Consider the following 21,443-nt stretch of genomic DNA (forward strand, 5'->3'; position numbering starts at 1 on the left):
CAGTAGTCAACTTCTCCCCACCCCTAGCTTCTGGCAACCTTTGATCTATCTTCTGTTCCTATTTTTTTTGCCTTTTCCAGTGTGTCATATAAATGAAATAATCATGGAATCTGTCTTCTATCACTTAAGCAACACCCATTTGAGATTCATCCACATTGGTGTGTGTATGAGTAGTTTGTTCTTCTTTATTGCAAAACAGTATTCCATTGTATAGATGTACTTCCATTTAATTATTCATTCAGGGGCACCTGGGTGGCTCAGTGTTTGAGCGTCTGCCTTTGGCTCAGGTCGTGATCCCTGGGTCTTGGGATCGAGTTCCGCATCAGGCTCCTAGCAGGGAGCCTGCTTCTCCCTCTGCCTATGTCTCTGCCTCTCTCTCTCTCTCTCTCATGAATAAATAAATAAGTCTTTTTTAAAAAAATAGTTATTTATTCACAGCTGAAGGCTGTTTGAATTGTTTCTGGTTTGGGATGATTATGAATAGAGCTGCTATAAGTATTTACATACCATTTTTGTATGGATATACATTTTTGTTTATCTTGGACAAATAGCTGGAAGTAGATAAGGGAATCTTTTTTTAAATTTTTTATTTATTTATGATAGTCACACAGAGAGAGAGAGAGAGAGAGAGAGAGGCAGAGACATAGGCAGAGGGAGAAGCAGGCTCCATGCACCAGGAGCCCGACGTGGGATTCGATCCCAGGTCTCCAGGATTGCGCCCTGTGCCAAAGGCAGGCGCTAAACCCTGTACCACCCAGGGATCCCCTAGATAAGGGAATCTTAAGATAAGTGTAGGTTTAACTTGATAGAAAACTGTTATCCTGTTTTCCCACGTGGCTGTGCCATTTGGCATTTCTATCAGCAATGGACAAGAGTTCTGATTGTTCAACATTCTTGCCCACACTCGGTGTTGTCAATTTTTAAAAAAATATAGACATGTTAAAAGAGTGTAGATGTATCTAATTATGGTTTTAATTTGAATTTTCCTAGTGAGTAATGATATTGAGTATCTTTGATGATGAGTATCTTTTCATTTTTACCTTGGTGACATGCCTATTCAAAGAATTGATGCAATATTTAATTGGATGGTTTTCTTACTGTTGACTTTTGAAAGTTCTTTATATATTCTGGATATGAAGCCTTTATCAGATATGTGTTTTGCAAACATTTTCTCCTAATTGTTTTTTCATTTTCTTAGCTAAATTTTCCTAAGAGTTAGTGTCTGCTTTTCTTAACCACATCTTAATCTATGCTCTCTCAGTTTCTAAACCCTGGTGTTAACAAATTTGCATTAATTTTTAATGAATAAATTATATAGCTCTTGGAATTAGTGGGGACACAAAGAAACAGACTCTAAGCATAGCATAGTTCTGTATAATATTTACTCAAATAACATAGCAATTAGGAGTTCTCCTGGCGGAAAGTATCAGAAAATCCAACTTCAGTGGCTTAAATAAGACTATTTTTCTTTGTTACAAGTTGAGAGATAAAGGCAGCTGCTTACAGTGTTTTAGGAGCTCCATGTAATCAGAGGTGGTATCTATACCTTTCAATGGCCTTTCTCTTGCAATTGAAGGTTGGTAATACAGCTGATTATATTCACAATCAGGACAAGAAGTAGAGAAGAAAAAAAGGAAAGCATTGTACCAAGAGAACAACACTTTCCCAGAAGCCTGTTACCTACTTAAAATTAAATTCTTATTAGTCAGGGCTGCCTGGATGGCTCAGCAGTTGAGCATCTGCCTTTGGCTCAGGCTGTGATCCTGGAGTCTCGGGATCAAGTCCCACATCGGGCTCCCTGCGAGGAGCCTGCTTCTCCCTCTGCCTGTGTCTCTGCCTCTCTGTGTGTGTGTCTCTCATGAATAAATAAATCTTAAAAAAAATTTTTTTATTGGACAGAACTGGGTCATATGTGCTGGGAGGAAGAGGTTGAAAATGGGAACTTAGGTAAGGGGAGCCTACGCAGTATCTGCCTCACACAACCATTTTAAAATAATACCAAAATACAAAAGACAGTTAAACTATAAGGGCAGAAAAGAGAACAATCAAAATCTAATTTTGAATTCAAGGTGTTTTCCACACTTACTGGCCAAGCAGCTAATGTCTAAAGGCATAGTTTCAATTGGATCCTAGGCATGCACATAACAATAATAACAGAAATATAGTAGCTATTACTATAAGACTTTAATAAGAATAATAGGCTATGGTTTATGAAGCCACATATTTTACCCTCTTTGACTGCCTCTTGAAGATAGGGTTTTATGTAGATGCATGGATAGTAGGTCACTTAAAGTCACATAGAAAAGAGATCCAAGATCCAAGAGAGGAAACTCATGATAGAGATTTGTCAGCCCTTACCCACCTGTCTGTACCAATCAGAGTTTTCCAGACCAAGAAGAATGGTTCGATGTAAAGTTTATATTTTGATATTGTCCACATAACCTGTGTACAAATGTAAGCTCAAAAGCAAAAATTCTAACGTGTTTAGAAATTTAGAAATTAGAAACATAAATTTCTAATCACGTTAGAATTTTAGCTATTCACCTTAACATATCTAAATGGGAATTCTGTTGTAAACTTGGTAAATAAATTGGAGTAAAAGAGAAACTTTTACTTCATTTGTGCTTGCTATTCTCTCTGTGATGAAATTTCCATCCAGAAAAAGTAGCCTATTTACTTGTTAGTATAAAGGAAAAAAAAAAGTAAATGAATTATTTGAAAAAAAATTTTAAAAGCCCTTCTAGGCTCAGCAGTTGAGCATCTACCTTCAGCTCAGGGCATGATCCTGGGTCCCAGGATGGAGTCCCACATCGGGCTCCCTGCGAGGAGCCTGCTTCCTCTGCCTCTGCCTCTCATTCTCTCTCTCTCTCTCTCTCTCTCTCTCTGTGTGTGTGTGTCTCTCATGAATAACTAAATAAAATCTTTTAAAAAAATAAAAAATAAATAAAAATAGCCCTTCTACAATGAAAGCTTACGTTCATTCAGAGTTTTAGAAGGAGCTATTAATTTTTTTTCATCCTCCATATTTTGGCCCAGGTGCCTAACACACCGACTAGAGTAACTCTTACATGGTTGTTAGCTGCAAATGTATAATACAGTTTGGAAACCAACAAATTCATCACTCCAAATGAAAGTGAAATAGCACTTTTAATAGTCTTTTATGATTATAATATACTAAGATTCAAAGAAAATAAGTCAAATATTATTGTTAGTCTTTTCTCCTATAAAGCACAACAGATTCTGATCAGTTGGTTTTTAAATACTAGCTGACATGGTTTAGTTAGAGAGGCAAGTCAAAACTGGGAGATATTGATTCTATTTCCATTAGCTAAGTTGCCTTACGAAAGTTACTTAAGCTCATCACTTTCTAGGGACAAAATGTATCCCTACCTATCTTACTTTTCAAAGACAGTTGTACAGATATTTGTAGAAATTTATAAGGAGGTTGTTATAGAAAGCTAAAATATTTTGCCAGATGCCCTGAGAGAATTCTTAAAGGGAAAACAGAAAATGCATGAGCTTCAGTAGGGAATTGTGGGGCTTAGAGTTTCCAGAATCAATTCAATCTCCAAAGTTCTGGACAACCTCAGCTACAGCATTTCTACAACACATTCCATCGGGTAAAATGGGCTTAATTACTACTGAAAGTCAAATAATTTACAGAAACTTTTGTATAGGGTTTTAGCTTACATTTTTGTATCAGTAATTGACTTACCTTGAGTAAATCTCACAGATTCAACAGCGTTTTGAATATTTGGAACTTATTCCAAGCTATCGAAAATTTACAAATACAGATCAATTCAATTAAGGTGAGGGAGTTGCAGTCTATTGATTCAGAAAATGTACAAGTGCACTTGTATAATGGTGGGCATCATATTAAACCTACATAGTTTTATTCAAAATATAAATACTGATGACATCTCCAAGTTTTTGTTTCCCCAGTGCTGCCAAAATAATAGCAGTCTGATGCTTAGTACGAAAGCCTCATGTGGTTGAAAAAAGGAAGATTTTGGAGGCAATTAGATATGACTCCCTGTACCAAATCTGCCATTCCCTGTGTGGTCATAGGCATGTTATCATCTCTGTGGGCTGTTTCCTTCTGTGTAGAGTGCCTGAATCAAAAATTGTGAGCACCGAATGAACTCACTGATATAAAATGCTTAGGATTGCACTTGGCTTAGAGCAAGTTCTCATTAGATGCTCACCAGAATTATGATTATTTACTCCAAAAAAATTTGTTGAACAAGACTCTTTTATTTATTTACAAGATCCTTTACCCAGTGCTATGCAAGTGTCTTTTTATGGCCTACTAATTACTATGTATAAGAAGAAATGATATAGCATAATTTCTTTGTTCCGGGTTTTTCAATCTCAAGACTATTGACGTTTTGGAAGATGATTCTTTGTTATGGGGAGCTACTGTGAGCATTGTAGGATATTTAGCAGCATCTCAGTCTTCTAATAGTAGATGTCAATAGCACCATCCACTTTCCCATTTGTGGCAACCCAAAAAGTCTCCAGACATTGACAAATAAACGTCTCCTAGGATGCAAAAACTCCCCTGGTTGAGAACTAGTCTTCCATCAACTCTCTGTAAAATATATTCATGGACTACTAGTCCTAGAAGATTCTTCCCAAAAGATCCATGTCAAATAATTTAGGAAACATTGAATGTTAATAATAATAATAGTAGTAGCTAATTTTTAGTAAACTTACTACATGCTGCAAACTGTTCTGGTCTTATTTTATTTATTTATTTTTTTTTTTTGTTCTGGTCTTATTTAATCCTCTTAACAGACCTAGAAGTTAGTTACAGCTTTAAGGTTTATTATTCACTTGAGCAAATTGAACCCTAGTGAAATCAAGTAACTGACCAAGAACATTCCATAAATACGTGACATCTGCGGAATCTGTGCATTACCTATACATAGTGCAGTCTCTCGCATCCTCCACTTTTTAATTCACGATTCAAAATTGAATGTTAAAGATAATTATTCTTAAATTTTTATTAACTTTAGGAACTTAAATTCATTTTTGCTTTCATCAATTGATGACAACCTCCTAATCGTTTGCTAATGATTGCCCTCCTAAACATCCTTTCCCTGGGAAAGATCACCAAAATAACCTCAGAGAAATTCAAATGGACCAAAACCCAGGAGGGAGGAATTTCTGGGCTTGGAAGGTGGCCAGGAACAAGGAACAGAAAACATGAAAATGAGGTCTTTTACCATCACATTAAACAGGGATAAACAAGAGTCTCCAGGGTGAAAGGGCATTCAGAACAGAGCAAATTGCATACGCAAAGGCCTGGGTAGCTGGGAAGGCATGATGTGTTTGGGGAACAGTGAGGGTGGAGGAAAACAAAAAGGAAAATGAAATCAGAGAAAAGGCTGGGTTCTGCGTTATTGTTGCAAGTTTGACTCCTGTAGGCATGTTTGACTTTGCAATCTTTACAAGTTGTAGACAGCCAAAAGCACGGTGGCGACGTAGTCAGGTAGGTCCTTGACAATGATAACCAAAGTCAGTAGTATTTGGTGGTGGGAGACCCAGTGAAGACATGCAGAGCCTTGAGCAAGAGATAATGAGCTCAAATCGAGCGAAGGGATCAGATTTGAGAGAGATTATTAACAAGAAAAACCGAGTATGGAGAATCTTGCTCGTAAATGGGCTACAAGATCAAATAAGTAGAATTAATTTGTGGAAGATCTATCTCTACAAAACAAAGTGATACCCTCTCAAGGAAATAACGTGGAAACATGTTAAGCAGCTATGCTGGTGACTTAGAGGATTTGCGTTAACAAATCCCAGGCTCCTGGACTCCTTTTTCCTGGAAAACTATTCCGATCCCATTCAGATTTCTCACCAAAATTGTATACCCCAGTTATTTAGTGAAGTATAAGGCTGAATGGCAGATTCAGCCCCTACCTTTCTAATCCAGGCCACTTTGTCTTTTTCCTTCTGAACATGCCACTTGGGAAAGATAAGTCCGCATTAACGGAGATTCAACCAAATGTATTTGAGAAATGATGAGCCAGCTAAGAAATGTCGGGAAGAGATCAGTCTGAGATACTCAAAGAACTGTTGAATGGATGCATGAATCACATTCTGAATTCACTTTAATAACTTTGTACTTAAGTGTAGAAAATAAGATTAATAGAGAGGGGAAAAAATCTTTGATTATAATTTTCTATTTTATGTTCAACTGAAATAGCTAATGGGCCACTCTCAGAAAAATACCCCAGCACAGTTCCAACTGGACCTTTACCTCTACAGATTATACAATTGATTTTTTACAACTTTATTATTTAAATCTTTAAAATGGGCATAAAGACTAACGTAGTTAACCTTGTTTTTTCTAAATATCTTCTTCAAACTATATTTTTAAGAGTCGTTCTCTGTACTCAAGTTTATTTATGTTGAAGCAATTTATTTTGCCTTTGATATACAAATTTTTATAATCCCATCCTTGACAATTTAGAAGGAAAACATTTTTCCTACTACGTTCTAAGGCAGTAGGAAAGGTAAAGGTAAGGTAAAAATTCTCACTGATAATTTTCATAGCTGTGCCTAAAATCATAATTAATAATAATACCTGCTATTTAAGGAGTACTCATTAAGTGCCAGGTGTCTTGAAAGTATAATTTCAAGTAAAAACCATACTAAATAAATATTCTTTACCCAGTTTTCAGATGGGCAAACAGAGGATCAAAGTGGGTGAAATGGTTCAACCAGGACCTTGTAGTCCCCCAATTACACTGACACTGTAAAGCTGAAACTTAGGTCCATTAGTCAGAAAAAACAATGTTCTTTGTACAGTATCATTCTGAGTCCAGTTTTACTTTTATTCTTTTTCTTTTTTAAAAAAGATTTTATTTATTTATTCATGAGAGACACAGAGAGAGGCAGAGATGAGCCTGATGCAGGACTCAATTCCAGGACCCCGGGATCACGCCCTGAGCCAAAGGCAGACGCTAAACCACTGAGCCACCCAGGCGTCCCCTATTCTTCTTGCTTCATTTAAATGTTAACATGAATGCATAGCTGATCTGCTGCTCTGTGTTACTAGTTCTAAAAATCTCTTACTTTACTTGTCCCTGCACCTGAATATCATTTTATCTTCTATATTTGTGAATTAGGTATACATATCATGAATGGTAACATAAATCCCAACATGCAAGGAAAAGATAATTGTTATCCTAGCTTTGTGGAATATTAATTTAAGAAACTGTTTTTTAAAGATTTTATTTATTTATTTTAGAGAGAGAAAGAGAGAGCGGGAGCAGCAGGGAGGAGCAGAGAGAGAGGGACAAGACTCTGTGCTGAGCATGGAGCCCGAGGACACAGGGCTCAGTCTCATGACCCTGAGATCATGACTTGAGCCCAAACCACGAGTTGGGTTCTCAACCAAACTGAGCCACCCCAGTGCCCTGAAAACGATTTTTTTGGAGTGTTCCTTAGATTCAGGAAGTTGTTTTATATATTTTTTTATTACATATTTGAGAGACAGAATGATATGTAATGGTTAAAATTCTCACTGATAAAATGACTTTTATAAAACCAAATATTAGAGTTTTTATGTTAATAAAACATAGCCGAATAATAAAAGTGTTTGCCTTCTCTGTTGCAACCCTCCCCCACCAAAAATATAGGAGGCATTTTGGTCCTAATCACCAGGATAATGAATTCAGACTTATTTCATTTTGTGACAGAGAACTTGAGTTTTACAATGAAAATTTATTGTCCTATCTGCAATGAAAGAATTGATATTCTTTCTGTTCTTACCCATTCTTCTTTTTTTTTTTTTTTGTGAATGTTTTAGGTGTATCAGTATATGCATGAAACGATAACTGTTAATGGCTGTCCTGAATTCCGTGCCAGGGCCACAGCAAAGGTAAGGCTTGAGTAACTTTAAAAATATACTTGACCCCAGTGATCTAGTAATTGATTGTGCGCGTGTGTGTTTCAGGTATTCTCGTGTGTACACTGTAAGAGAATTTAGACATCAGTGGCAGCCCAGAGTCTAGAACCAGTACTACTTCCCAGGTAAAAATCCTAATGGAAAATTGAACGTTTCTGCTGCTTCTGTAGCTTAAGAAAGGAGAATGATTTCATTAAACTCACTAAATGTCCATTTGGCACAAGCAAATCTACTGGTTCATTGTATGAAATAATACATGGTTTTCTGACACATTTCTCTGATCCAAAAGAAACCTGTTTCCTATTCAGTGCATGGAGATTTATTTGTACAAGTTGAAAGATTTGACTTGAGTCAGACACAAAGAGAATTCACCTGAGACCCACTGACATAGGATTCTTGCATGTATTCAGCGGAGCAGTGGGTAGCTTGCTGAAAGAATGTGACATTGACCTAAAGCAAAAGCCTGTCACCTTTTGTGGTAGTGACCACATTCGCTCTTTAAAAACTCAAAGCCAGGGACTGCAGAGAAAGCTAATGGAAATCTTACACTAATGGAAATCGTATAACGATAGGATCATGAAATTATCTGGAAAATAGACCATTAGGAAACAATAGTTTTAAACTAAGATCACTAATGTAGTTCTTATTTTACAAACACAGAAGTGTTATAATGGATGCACAATGACTTGCTTTTTAAAAGCTCTTATCTTTCTAATAATGTATAAGAATAAGAACTGGCGAAAATAATCAGCATTTTCCATTTAATTATTTTGTGTTATATCACCTCTTGCTTGATTTCTCTCCTGATTTTTTAGTTTTCATTCTGTAACTGAACACTGTAGATTTGTAAGTTGTTTTGTTTTGTTTTTTAACCCAGGCAAAAGGAGGGTATTATTATCATTACATCATGCTTTGCTTGTTCTGAAGTGGAACACACACAGAAAAATGATCCCTACATGGTTTAATTAAGGGGAAAGTGAATTATGTAGTGTTTTACCATTCTCATTTCTTATTCATGTAGAACAGCAGGATAGCAGCATAATGTTGCAATAGCACAATATTTTCTGGTTGTTTCTGGGCTGTCTGCATTGCATCCATGTCAGCCATTAAAATCTATGCATGACGACAAGGTTTGCATGAGCAAATGCATGTAGCTAAAAACAAGCCATTATTTCCATATCATTCACTAAATTTCACTAAATGCAGACAGTAGCATAATGCTCAATTGATGTGATAATGCTGTGTGTGGAAAAGAATGTACAGTAGTTGGCAATCAATATTTTCATAGTGTTGAGTAAATCACTTTATAGTAGGCATCTAATCAACTGTGGTTAAGGCAGGTTAATGGAAGTGGAAAATAAGAAGCAGGCAGAGAATCTTTTCTTAACAGAAACAACTTAAATGCTGTTATTTTCTTTCCGTGAGGGGTGGGAACTAATGGTAAGTTACGTTTTCAACTTATTTTTAACAATTAATACATGTATTTTAAAATAAAATGGTGTCCATGTTAAATGACATTTTGTACATCTAGGTATAAAACCATAGGCTGTTCATTTTGCCCATGTTGCCGTTGTTGTTAAAATATTAATGTAAAATAGAGGAGAAAACATCCTTACCAGATAAGAGGACCTTTCATAGTAATGCAAAATATTGATGTGAAATAATAACAATCTGTTTGAATCCATTATTTGTTTTAGCTTTTGTTTTCTTTTAGGTATCCTCAATCAAAAAAAAAAAAAAACACCCAAAATCTAAGTTTGCCAAGCCAGTGGTCTGGCAATAGCAAGATTATATATATATATATGTATATATATATACATATATATATATATATATCTTGATCCAAGTATATACATATAAGTGCTTCTAAGTACATTGAGTAAATATTCATGAACATTTATGTGCCAGCACCGGGGTAGACTGTGTGTCATACAAAGAAGCGGATTACATGCTTGCTGCCCTTCAGGTGCTCACAGTTGACACGTATACATAATAGTTACAGCATGTGTACCATACGGAGATAGTATGGGGAGCAAACCTCCAAGGAAAGGAGGAATTGCATCTCACTAAGGTAACTGGGGAAGATTTTTATAAAGAAGGGAAATCTGTGTCATAATGGATAAGTTCTAGAAAGCCGGAAATAACCAGGCAGGGCTTTCCCAAAGAAGAGAGTTCTAGATGACATTGAAATGAAGCAAGCTCCCTCCCTGTTGTATTCTTTTTTTCACAGGAGAATGCTATAAAAATAAGAGGAGTTGCCTGAGCCTACCCACTGCAAAGCATACGATCAGCCTTATTTCCCCTCGTTTTATTACCAAATGACCATCTTTTCTTTCAGGCAACAGTTGCAGCTTTTGCAGCTAGTGAAGGCCACTCCCACCCTCGGGTAGTCGAACTGCCAAAGACTGATGAAGGCCTTGGTTTTAACGTGATGGGAGGAAAGGAGCAAAATTCCCCCATTTACATCTCTCGCATCATTCCTGGAGGGGTGGCCGAAAGACACGGAGGCCTCAAAAGGGGAGACCAGCTGCTATCAGTGAATGGAGTGGTATGTTCATAAAATAACCAGAGGTTTTCTCCCCTAAGCATATTTCCACCCCCTGCTGTTACTAAAGTCAAATGTTGAAATCCTAGAACAAATCATCATTTTGTGTCCAAATGACTCCCTCAGCATTGATGGACATTACACCTACAAAAGCAGTCATTTTATAGTTCTTATGTCTCATTTCATCTGTTTGGGTATGATAAGTATGAGCTGGTTAGAAAACCATCCCAAGAAATTATCCCAATGAGTAGAATCTTCCCCAACATGATGCTCTGATTGAATTATATTTAGAAGAACATAATAATTCCAAGGTACTTTTTTATTCAAATTACTATAAAAGTACACACATTTAAAAAGTAAAGATAAAACTCCCTGCCCTGTATTTTTTATTTTAAGTTAAAGAGGAAGGATAATTTTAATGGAAAAAGATAACACACAGATAATTCCTTAATGTACAGCTTTAACAATAAAAATACATTAGCCTCTTCCCCCAATAAGTTTGCTTATGTTATGTATTCATCGTATATATTTTAATTTTGACACAGAGTTATTAAGGCAGATTAAAACATAAAACATTTTAAAGTATTTTTTAACCTTCATATTCTTTGGATGGCATTACCTCCATATGTAATAAGGACTTGCTAAAGAAATAACTTTATCTGAAATGAATCATTTTCTCTCCAAAACTTCTACTTACATCAGAAATAATCTAAAAGCATACATTTCAGAGGTTTAAATAAAAGCAAATCAGGGCAGCCCGGGTAGCTCAGTGGTTGAGTGCCGCCGCCTTCATTTCAGAGCCTGATCCTGGAGACCCAGGATCGAGTTCCATGTCGGGCTCCCTGCATGGAGCCTGCTTCTCCCTCTGCCTGTATCTCTGCCTCTCTCTCTCTCTCTCTGTGTCTCTCATGAATAAATAAATAAAATATTAAAAAAAAACAAATCACCGTTTACCTATATATTAACCTAATATCTTTTTCCTGAGATCTTAGGATTTTAACACATCAGCTAGGTCTGGGATATTTGTGGCCATGTTGATCTCTGCTTAGAACACAATATCCAAAATAAAATACATCCAGAATGTGATTTTGGTATCTACGGGGTAGATTCTTGTGTATTTATATCTTGTATTTTGTTTATTTCTTTTTTCATTTTTAGCCTAATAGCTTTGTAGAACCCCACACTATTCATTCAGCTCTGCCGAATCCATGAATATTCTATATCACTTCAGCATTCCAATTCTAAAATTGGCATTTCATTCACTTTTTTGCATGTAACAATGCTTTAAGATGAGCTTTCTTGTAGACTTTTAGGTAACTATGACTTTTTCAAAGCACATTTCAACCGATAATTTCAGAGTCCAGCTTTCTAATAGAGGCTGTAGACTAGGTCATGCAATCATGTCACAAAGTAATCTATGCCACAGTGTATGAATTTACTACAGTTTATCTGAATATATTGGGAAGGTCAAAAGAAAGTATAGATTTTTTAAAAATGAAAAATACAAAAAAAAACCAAAAGTACAACAATAAATGTCAATGAAATCAATTTAATAGGTGGTTGGTTGACTTCTATCTGTCAAAGGAGCTAAAGAGCCTTTGTTTAACCCAAATATTTTCTAAGGAAACATCTGTAGGCATTTTATAATCTCTCATCCATTCCTTGCAGTGACCATGTGACTTTATCTGGGCAGCTGCAGGGAGTATAGGAGAATGGAGTCAGACCCATCAGGCTCTACCATTCAATGTTCTTTAATATTCCACATATTTAAAACTTTTAATTTTACCATTAAGTCTCATTTATCGTGGTAAATGATAAGTTATCATTATCATGGTAAGTTATCACTTATCATGGTAAGTTAACGAGTCACTAATTTTGCCAAATTTGAATCCATTTCTGACATATTTTTGCTAATAAGCAAAGCATCATTTGTTCAGATGCTTTTATGGTGGCCAAGTTCCAGTGTATTGCCTTTCTAATATAATGATTGCTGACCACCTTGGACTGGTTTAAGCTCCTAAAGTCAGGATTTCAAATATTACACATTCATATAATCCAACTATGTATTATCAACTACCCATTTAAAAGTATTTAAAAGAAAATTATATATATTCTAACAGTCCCTGATGTTGACCAGATGTTCATCAGGAGGTAGTTTTTGTTCTGCAACTGAGAAACTTCATGAGTTTTTCATAGCCATGCAGAGTAGTTAATCCCAGGCAAGAACCCCAGTTCTTCTAACACCCAATCTAGAAGTCTTTTCAGTATAAATTTCAGTCAGATGGAAATACTTAAAACAAACAAACACCCTGTAACGGAAGAGCCAAAAAAAAGAGAGAAAAGATTAGCAAATGATCAAATGATTTCTCTTTACACTTTAAAGTACTATTTGGGGAAATCAACATGGAAGATATTGAGACCACGTTATTTTTATTTTTATTTTTTTTATTTTTATTTATGATAGTCACAGACAGAGAGAGAGAGGCAGAGACACAGGCAGAGGGAGAAACAGGCTCCATGCACCGGGAGCCCGATGTGGGATTCGATCCTGGGTCTCCAGGATCGCGCCCTGGGCCAAAGGCAGGCGCCAAACCATTGCGCCACCCAGGGATCCCGAGACCATGTTATTATCAACCAAGAACAAATTTTAGAAGAAAATGATGTGAAGGGCTGAAGCAAACCTGAACTGTTTCAGTACAAGTACTCTGGGGAAAATTTCCTAAAGTCCTACTTAGAAAGTGAAGAAATTATTCCATGGATCTTTAAGCATCTGAAAAGACATTTGAAAGGATGTCTTGATTATGTATGTTTGTTTTTATTCCTTCCCTCCTTTTAAAAAGGATGGGTCACAGTGTCTGGTAAAAAATAAAACATGTATATACAGAACTATTAACATGGCATGTTAGGTAATAAAGTAGGATGATAGAAAGAGGGAAAAAATAAATAAATAGAAATAAAAGATACAGCAATTGAGCAAGTGATTTTCAGTTTCTCTCTTAGTGTCTTAGAAGATAAAAACAGAAGGAAACTCATACCAGCTCAGCTATCATTGGAGGGATTTTTTTTTCTATTCCTGAGCTCCAGAGAAATTTCCCATGGGATTCATACAAACGAGACATTGAATCACCTAATACAATTTTATAGAAAATACAGAGGCCTTTTGTGTGGGGCTACTTCTTATGTCAACCTTCAGTAAAAACAGGGCTGAATGCTCAATTAAAATTTAACATTAACAGAAGGTCAAAATGTTACTGTTCAAATTTATAGCTTTCTAATGATCTCCTTTTCACCCTTCTCTGCCCAAGTATTTCATCAGCAATTTTGAGAAAGGACTAAAGGACCATTTATAAAGGGTGCAGCCAATGTGGAGCCAGCAGAGACAGTAAATAAATTTAGTGACAGAGTCCAGATTAAAAAAAAAAAAATCTCAGAAATGGTGGAATAGGCCTAATTTAAGGAGAATCTACATGAAGTCTTCCTCTTGTGCCCAGAAAACTAACCACCCATGTGCAAAATCGGCAATGGGGGAATGGCTAAACCTCAAAACCTGAAAGAACAAAAAAGCCTGGGGATTTCGATTGATTGCGAGAGGAATATGAGTGAAGTTGGGGGGAAAACCCACAAAAAAACATATTAATGTGAGTATAGGGGGCGTTATTACAAATTTAGTGTACAGACACGGAAGGAGACTTGATCCAGCTCTGGAATGTGCTGGACCCCATTGTGCTCCAGACCTGGTTCCATCCTTATGGAAAACAATGCAGTTTTTCCAGAGATGAGCAGTCTTGTAGACAATGAGCATGTTAAAGAAGGAAGTGAGTTGTTTCGGATGGAGGAGGGAAGATTTAGGAGAATGATGGCTGCCTTCAGTTTTCCTGCATCATGTGAGGTGCCTGATGGGAGAAACCAGCACCTTGAGGTAAACAGCATCAGGAGGGCTATTTCAGCTTATTATAATAAAGAGCTTTTAAACATACAGACTCTATAAATAGGGAAAGACCAAATCATAAAACAGTATGTGTCCATCATTTGAACTTTTAATCAGAGTTTAGAAGACCGTTTAGAGGATGTATGTTGTGTAGAGAGCTGGGGCAGTTGGCCCCAAGGTCCCTTCTAACTCTGTAACTGTGATTCTATATCCTTAGATGGGATTTTGCTGAGACCACTATACACACCCCCACACACACCCCTCCTTGTACAGGTAAGTGGGCTCCACCTTCTCCTCTCTGTGTACACTGCTAATGAGAGATTTTTTTTCCTGAACACAAAGATTAGAAACCTACTACAATATAATAACTTCCTCTTTATTTAGTGCTTTATAGTTTATAAACAGCATTTATATGAGGTTCCCAATTCGTTCCTCAGAACTGTCGCATGAAATGGGTAGGGATAGAGTTTGTTGCTCTCTCTCGCTTGCTTGCTCGCTCGCTCGCTCGCTCTCATGCACACAAATACACACACACACGGACACACACACACAAATGGATACACAGAAACCCACACTGAAATACACACATGAACTGAATTTCAGCCTTTATTGTGGTCATAACTGATCCTTACCAAATGTGGTTATTGGTTATGTAAAAAATCAATCCCAGTGAAATCTGAGTAAGTTCCATGGATTGAGCCAACATCAATTTCCTATTTTTAACATTAAGCAATAGTTTTACAAGTTGTTAATATTGGGAGAAATTGAGGAAAGGGTACATGGGACTTCCCTCTCTGTTTCGGTTCAGCTTCCTATGAATCTATAATCATTCCCTAATAATCATTTTTAAACTGAGGAAGTCCACAAGAATCAACCTGAAATATGATATCCTCCTGGTACTGATGGGAGAGAGGCCAGGTGGGAAGCAGAAGGCAGAAGACAGATAATAGAAGCATGAGCACTTTAAAAATATGTGGCAGTGAGAAGAGGCCTTCATTAGCCTCTGAAATCCATGCATGTTTTTAGAGCATCGTTGGTAGGAAAATTGCAGTTAAATTTGCCCAGCTCTGTAGTTAATCCTAAATAAAGCTGTTGATACAGTGTATGCACAGTGCTAATTGATTTTTAAGCATAACAGATGAATGAGTAAAAGTTTAGGGATGGAGCAGAATAAATGATTTTCCTGGAATTTGGCCTTTTTCCCATTTTATAAATACCTATGCCAAGTTAAGGGTGAGTACTCACAGTCTAAATTATTTATTCAGAAATGCTGTCAGGTGTGGAATGAGGATGAAACAAAAATTAGAATTCCTTAGATTTGAGCCCTGTGGAGCTACAGCATCCCAGAAGGGAAATTTGTATGAAAATCTTATTTACCTGTTATCTGAACAAAGAGAAAACACAAATAAGGTGATTTTTTTTAAAGTTGCTATGAAATGCACCAAGATTTCTCTGAAAATTTAAGCTCCGCATCAGAACGTGTGACCATTGGCAGCAGTAATTTTTGCTCATTGCCTCATCTTCAGTCTTCAAACAGAGCTGTGCATGGTCGAGGCTCCGTATAGAATCGTTGAGCTCCAGACACCACTGTAAGCACTTTACACAATGAATTTGTTATTTCTCTGTAATGATCTTCTGCGGTGGGTGCAACCTTGAGTATTCTCATTTTGCAAATGGGGAGGAAGAGAGGAATCAAGAAACCTTGCCCAAGGTCACACAGCTCTTGAAGAGCTGGGAATTCTAACTCAGGCCATCTGGCCTTATTCATTGTAATTTAATGCTAAATATCTATCTCAGCCACTAATAAATTAGTATTTTTATCTGTAGAAAAGATCAAGGTTTCTGAACTTTTACGGGTTTACCTAAGTGCATTGTTGGTGGGGACAGCGTCTCTTTTTTTCTCAAATTCCCACGAGGGGCTCTGACCTTTCAAAAGTTAAGAACCATTCCTAAAAATAGTAATGTTTTGGAAAAGGACGCATTTGCTTGAACTTGGGTGGCTCAGGATACCAAAGGGGCCTGAAGAGTTTGGCTTGAATGTATCTGAGTTGTGCCGTATATGAACCCCCTCCTCAGCTCCATGCCAGGGGTAGAAATCTGAGAGACCACACACAGTGTGGCCTGAAGAGCCAGTTACAGCCCTGATGGATCCACAGCCCCTGTGGTGGTCCGCTTGGTGGCGGGAGGGGAGCAGGTGTAGACCTGAGCACCGTGGTGGAGGGAGGCAGGGAGGCCGAGCCTTAGTCTTCCCTTCCGTAGAGGCTAGTGTGAGGATCCTCAACTCCGTTCGAGGCTACAGGGTCTCAAGCTAGTCTCCTCACACCCTCTCTGCCTAGGAATCCCTTCCAGGTTCTTTACCTTTCTCAGCAGCCGAGTGGGAGATTGTCTGGGTTAGAATTAAATGGGAGTGCAAGCTGGAATTTCAGTTACGTACTGAAAGTGTTTTGTTCTCTGGATGACATCATGTGACACCCCACTCACAACTCTGAAGGAGCCACGAGAAACGCAATTGTGCTGTTTTATCCCGGCCCCTTCGGAATGACACGCGCAGGACAACCACATACATAATCCAGTGCCGTGCAACACCGAGCTGGTGGCGGCCTGGCCCCTTCATTCGGAGTTGGCTCCTGATCAGAGATCTTTTCACTTAAAAAGCAGAACAGAGGGTGCGTGCGTGGCCCCATTGGTTAAGCATCTGCCTTCGGCTCAGGTCACGATCTCAGGGTCCTGGGATCGAGTCCCGCATCGGGCTCCCTGCTCTCGGCGGTGAGTCAGCTTCTCCCTCCCCATTGCTTGTGCTGTCTCTTGTTCGTTGGCTTGCTCTCTCTCTCTTTCTCTCTTTCTCTCTCGAATAAATAAAATCTTTATAAAAAAAAAGTGGAACAGGAAAAAGCTGTGTCACCCCACTAGAACTGCTGCCTTCCTGCCCTGTGATCTCAGCTGGCAGGAATGGGCGCTGTGAGCATTGGCTCTCAGACATTACCAGAGCAACTGGAGCCCTGAGCATCCACTGAGACTGTGCTGGTAAAACTCACCGAAGCCACCTCCGTGCCAGGACACACTCACATGTAGTCGGTAACGAAGTATGGATCTCTAGGTGCTAGAAAGCGTTCCTATGCAGGGGGTCAGGCTGCCCTACATCTCTATTTAGCTTGCTGATGATAGATACTTGACTGTTCAATGTAGTTGCTGGTGTAAGCGTCACTCTCAGAGTTATTTTTACCACTCGTTTGTGTCTTCCCCATTTTGTGTAGCTATTTTAGCAGGGTTTTTTTTTTCATCCATTCAACAATTATTTGCAGAGCAATTATTATGTGACAGCTGCTGAGCCCGTAAGCCCTGGGTATAGATGGTGAGCAAAATAAAAAAAGGTTATGACTCTCATGGAACTTTCTGCCTGGTGGAGAGTAAGAAAACGATGCTGATAATAAGTATACGGGTAAATGTCTGTGTGACTGGTGCTGTCTCTATCACTTATCCCAACCTAAAGGAAATGATGCTGTTGATTCAGTTCAGTTCTACACTGGCCAGAGTAATGAGGTTTTCACTCCAGGTCTGGATTAGTTTCCCTTGGCTGCTCCAACAAATTCTCACAAACTTGACGGTGTAAACAACAGAAATGTGTTCTCTCATAGGTCTAGAGGCCAGAAGTCTGAAATCTGTTAAATGACCCAGAACCAAGGTGTGAGCAGGGCTCTGCACCTCCCGAGATTCTAGAGGACAATCCTTTCCTCGTTTCTTCCAGCTTTCGTGGCTGCCTGGTTCCTTGACCTGTGGGGCTACCTTGCTCAAATCTCTGCCTCCATGGTAACATCACCTTTCTCTCTTCTCTGTCAAATCTTCCTCCATTTCTCTCTTATAAGGACACTTGTGGTTGCATTCAGGGCCCACCAAGATTATGCAGGATAATCTCCTCATCTCAAGATTCTTAATTACAAGAGCAAAGACCCTTTTTCCAGGTAAGGCACCATTTACAAGTTCCAGGGAATGAGGCCATTGAGGGCCATTATCCAGTCTTCTAGAGTGTGCTAATATCCTAAACCCAGAGGGCTTACTCGTGTCCAGGACTACAGAACAGGACCGGCTGACCACAGGCCGTGGGCAAATTGGTTTTCCATTCTCAGGATGGCGTGTGCCGCATCTTGGCCACCCTTCTCCTGTTCTTCCCCTCCCACTTCAGATACTTTGCTCCTTGTAGTTTTTGTCTAGGTGGTTAGTGAAGCCTTTCTGCATCCTATCTGCCCTATACCCCCCTGCCCTATACCCGCCCCCCCCTCCCATCGTGTGTTGTCTTTGGATGATGGAAAACAATGTAGCCGTCTCTCTGCTTTTCAGCCAAAGGTTTTCAGCTACTTCTGAGTCTGTTTTTTTGTTTGTTTGTTTGTTTGTTTTGTTTTGTTTTTTTGTTTTGTTTTGTTTTTGCCACCGCGGTGTGGACTGAAGGAAGCCGAGGGGAGTGGGGGAAATTTACACAGAAAACACAAATTTATACTTATAACTAGGAAGTCCGTGACTTGCCATGGGAGGAGTGGCTGAAAGAAGAGGGTGATTGGGTCATGAAGAGTCCGATTAGGTGAGCCCAAGAGTTCACTGGGAGCCAGTTGGGGCAGGTTCTCCCAGGTGCTACCAGAAAGGTTTTACTTCCTTCTAAGTGCGATAGTGGAATCTTGATGTCCATCATTTCTGAAATCTGGTGATGGCCTAAGGATTTCTGATTCCTTCTCTGGCTCTTCTTTACGAAATGAAATGTATTACATTTTTTCACCGTCTAAGAATAGTATTGTTTTTATTTGTTTGTTTGTTTGTTTTCCTGTATTGACATTTTCTTTCCATACCCTTAAACCACTTTGACTAAGATCTGGCACCCGATGACAACTTCAGAAGCCATTCTCTGGCTTTCTATTGTTGCTTTTAATGGAAATTAGAAAACTTTTACTTTATTGCCGATTGATACTTTCAACATCTCAAAGAAGACATTAGAATTCAAGCTCTTACAGTTTCTGGGGAGTGTAAGGATATTCTAACCATAAAATGATCATTTATTCTTTGAAACTCGATTTCATCATATGTAATCCAGAAATAACACCACCTTTCTCGCAGGGCGGATGGGATTAACTAAGAGAAAGTATGTGAAGGTACCTGCCACTAGCTATTAATTCTTATTAACTATTACTTACACTGACTGTAAATTCCTTTCCTTTAAGACGCTAACAGTCTCCTTCCTGCCTTAACAGTTTTGCCTGCATATGCATTTAAACTTCCAGCTCAGACTATTTCCTTTATTTTCTGTGTATCTTCAAGAGACAGTAAAATCCCCCATTGACCATTCTAAGTCCAGAGGAAGTTGGATGCTATTCATTGGCTGGTATTGACAAGTCATTGGATTTTTTTTCGTATTCTTCCAACTGCAAAATGGATATAACGGCACCTGTCCCATCTGCCTTGCCTAATAGAAACGATGGTAAAAGAGATAATTAAATAGATGGCACTGGCAAAAATAAGACTTTATCTTTCCACACACAAAAAAATAACCCACCATTATTGCTGTATATTATTATCTAACTGCCTTTTTCCTCCAACTCCCAGATGGGTCTGTCTGTATTTCCTGTTGCTACAAAGTCTTAATTTGCAAATGCAGAAAATGGAAGTAATCTTCGTTCTTCTGGTGGCTGAGAACTGTGTGGTTTATCTCAAAGGAATATAGTATTTGTCTTAGATTTCTGTGCTACAGCAAGTTCTGGCCTTATTTTGGCTTTGAGGAATTCACCAAACCCGATTACCGGTTATTGTTTTAACCATTAGCAGAGAAGCCAATTTCTGTTGCCTAAGAGCTATGTTTGATGATTCAGTTTAAGCTTAACTGGCTTGAGAAAGATCATTCTTTCAGGTTATTAAATGTTGGTCTACAGGCTGCTCACACCAGCCTAAGGCACAGTTAGGATGTCGTTAATCCGCCAGTATACCACGGCTCTACAGGTATACCTAACGAAATACAGGCCAACGTAAGTCAAGTTTGTGCAATTTTCCACAATGGATTTTGATCTTGTCTTGTCCTTGATTACATTTACAAAGACAGAAGACACTGATACAGATGGCAGTCATTTAACACATCAGGAGCTCTGTGTCCATGATGATCCATGTCAGATGCCCAAAACTTAGATGTTCGTTGCTGAGCCTCAGCTGTGGGAAATGGAAGCAAGGAATCTTGGCAGTTGTGGTGCCAGAACCACACCTTTCTAAAGTTAGCCATCGGGTATGACCACTTTTAATGAATTTGTAGAGAGTGTCATATTGACATATGAATATGTCGTATGACATATGAGTGTCACATTGAAGCCATAGACTTCTTCCAAATCATAACATGCAGAGAGTTTCACAAATGACAACCGTTCTGGAAAGGAGACTTCGTCCAAGGCTTGTCTCAGAATTATGGGACCCGTGAGAAGGAACCCTGCCATTGATCTTAATTACCCTGGGTGACAAAGGCAAAGAGATTGACAGCTCACCATGAGTGAATCCGTCTCTATAGGCAAGCAGTATTTTAAGAAATCACTTTGAAGGATTCGATCAGACTGCCAAAAAAGAATTGTTAACCATGTGCCCTTATGCTTGGCACTGGGAAAGGAGCAGTTTAAGCTGCATAGATCATACATAGATCATACCCTAAAGGGGCTTACTTTTATCTAATTCTGGAAACCTCAAGTCAAGTTTTTTTCATAAATAGAAGTGGCTACATCACTCATAATTGGCCTTAGATTTAGCTTTGGATAGTTTGTAGAAATATTGTACCAATATGTCATGAACTGGAATATGCTAAGGCCTCTCCACTTTTCTGCCTGAATCGAGATGGTACTGTTATCTATTTGACCACTCCATAAAGTCTGGAACTGAAGTCGGCAGGGAACCTGAGACCCTGAAAGCTCCCTGAGTTTTACAGTGGGTCTAGAATGAGGCTGACCACCAGGCTGCTAATCCTAAACTTCTTTGTGTGTGTGTGTGTGTTCGTGATCTGTTTAAATTTTTAGAAAATTTAAATGATTATTCTGTTGTTA

General features: G+C 38.4%; 1 protein-coding gene across 4 annotated transcripts in view; it reads left to right on the forward strand.

The window, feature by feature from the left end:
- The window catches only part of LIN7A (lin-7 homolog A, crumbs cell polarity complex component), a 127,930-nt gene that overhangs the window by 78,536 nt on the left and 27,951 nt on the right, over nt 1-21,443 (forward strand). For all 4 annotated transcript variants that reach the window (XM_041738841.1, XM_041738843.1, XM_041738842.1 and 1 more), the window contains 2 exons: nt 7,820-7,891; nt 10,257-10,466. In XM_041738841.1, coding sequence (XP_041594775.1) covers nt 7,820-7,891; nt 10,257-10,466 — 282 coding nt within the window. The remainder of the gene's footprint in view (nt 1-7,819; nt 7,892-10,256; nt 10,467-21,443) is intronic.

This window comes from Vulpes lagopus, chromosome 23 (genome assembly GCF_018345385.1).
Source record: "Vulpes lagopus strain Blue_001 chromosome 23, ASM1834538v1, whole genome shotgun sequence".
NCBI classification, from domain to species: domain Eukaryota; kingdom Metazoa; phylum Chordata; class Mammalia; order Carnivora; family Canidae; genus Vulpes; species Vulpes lagopus.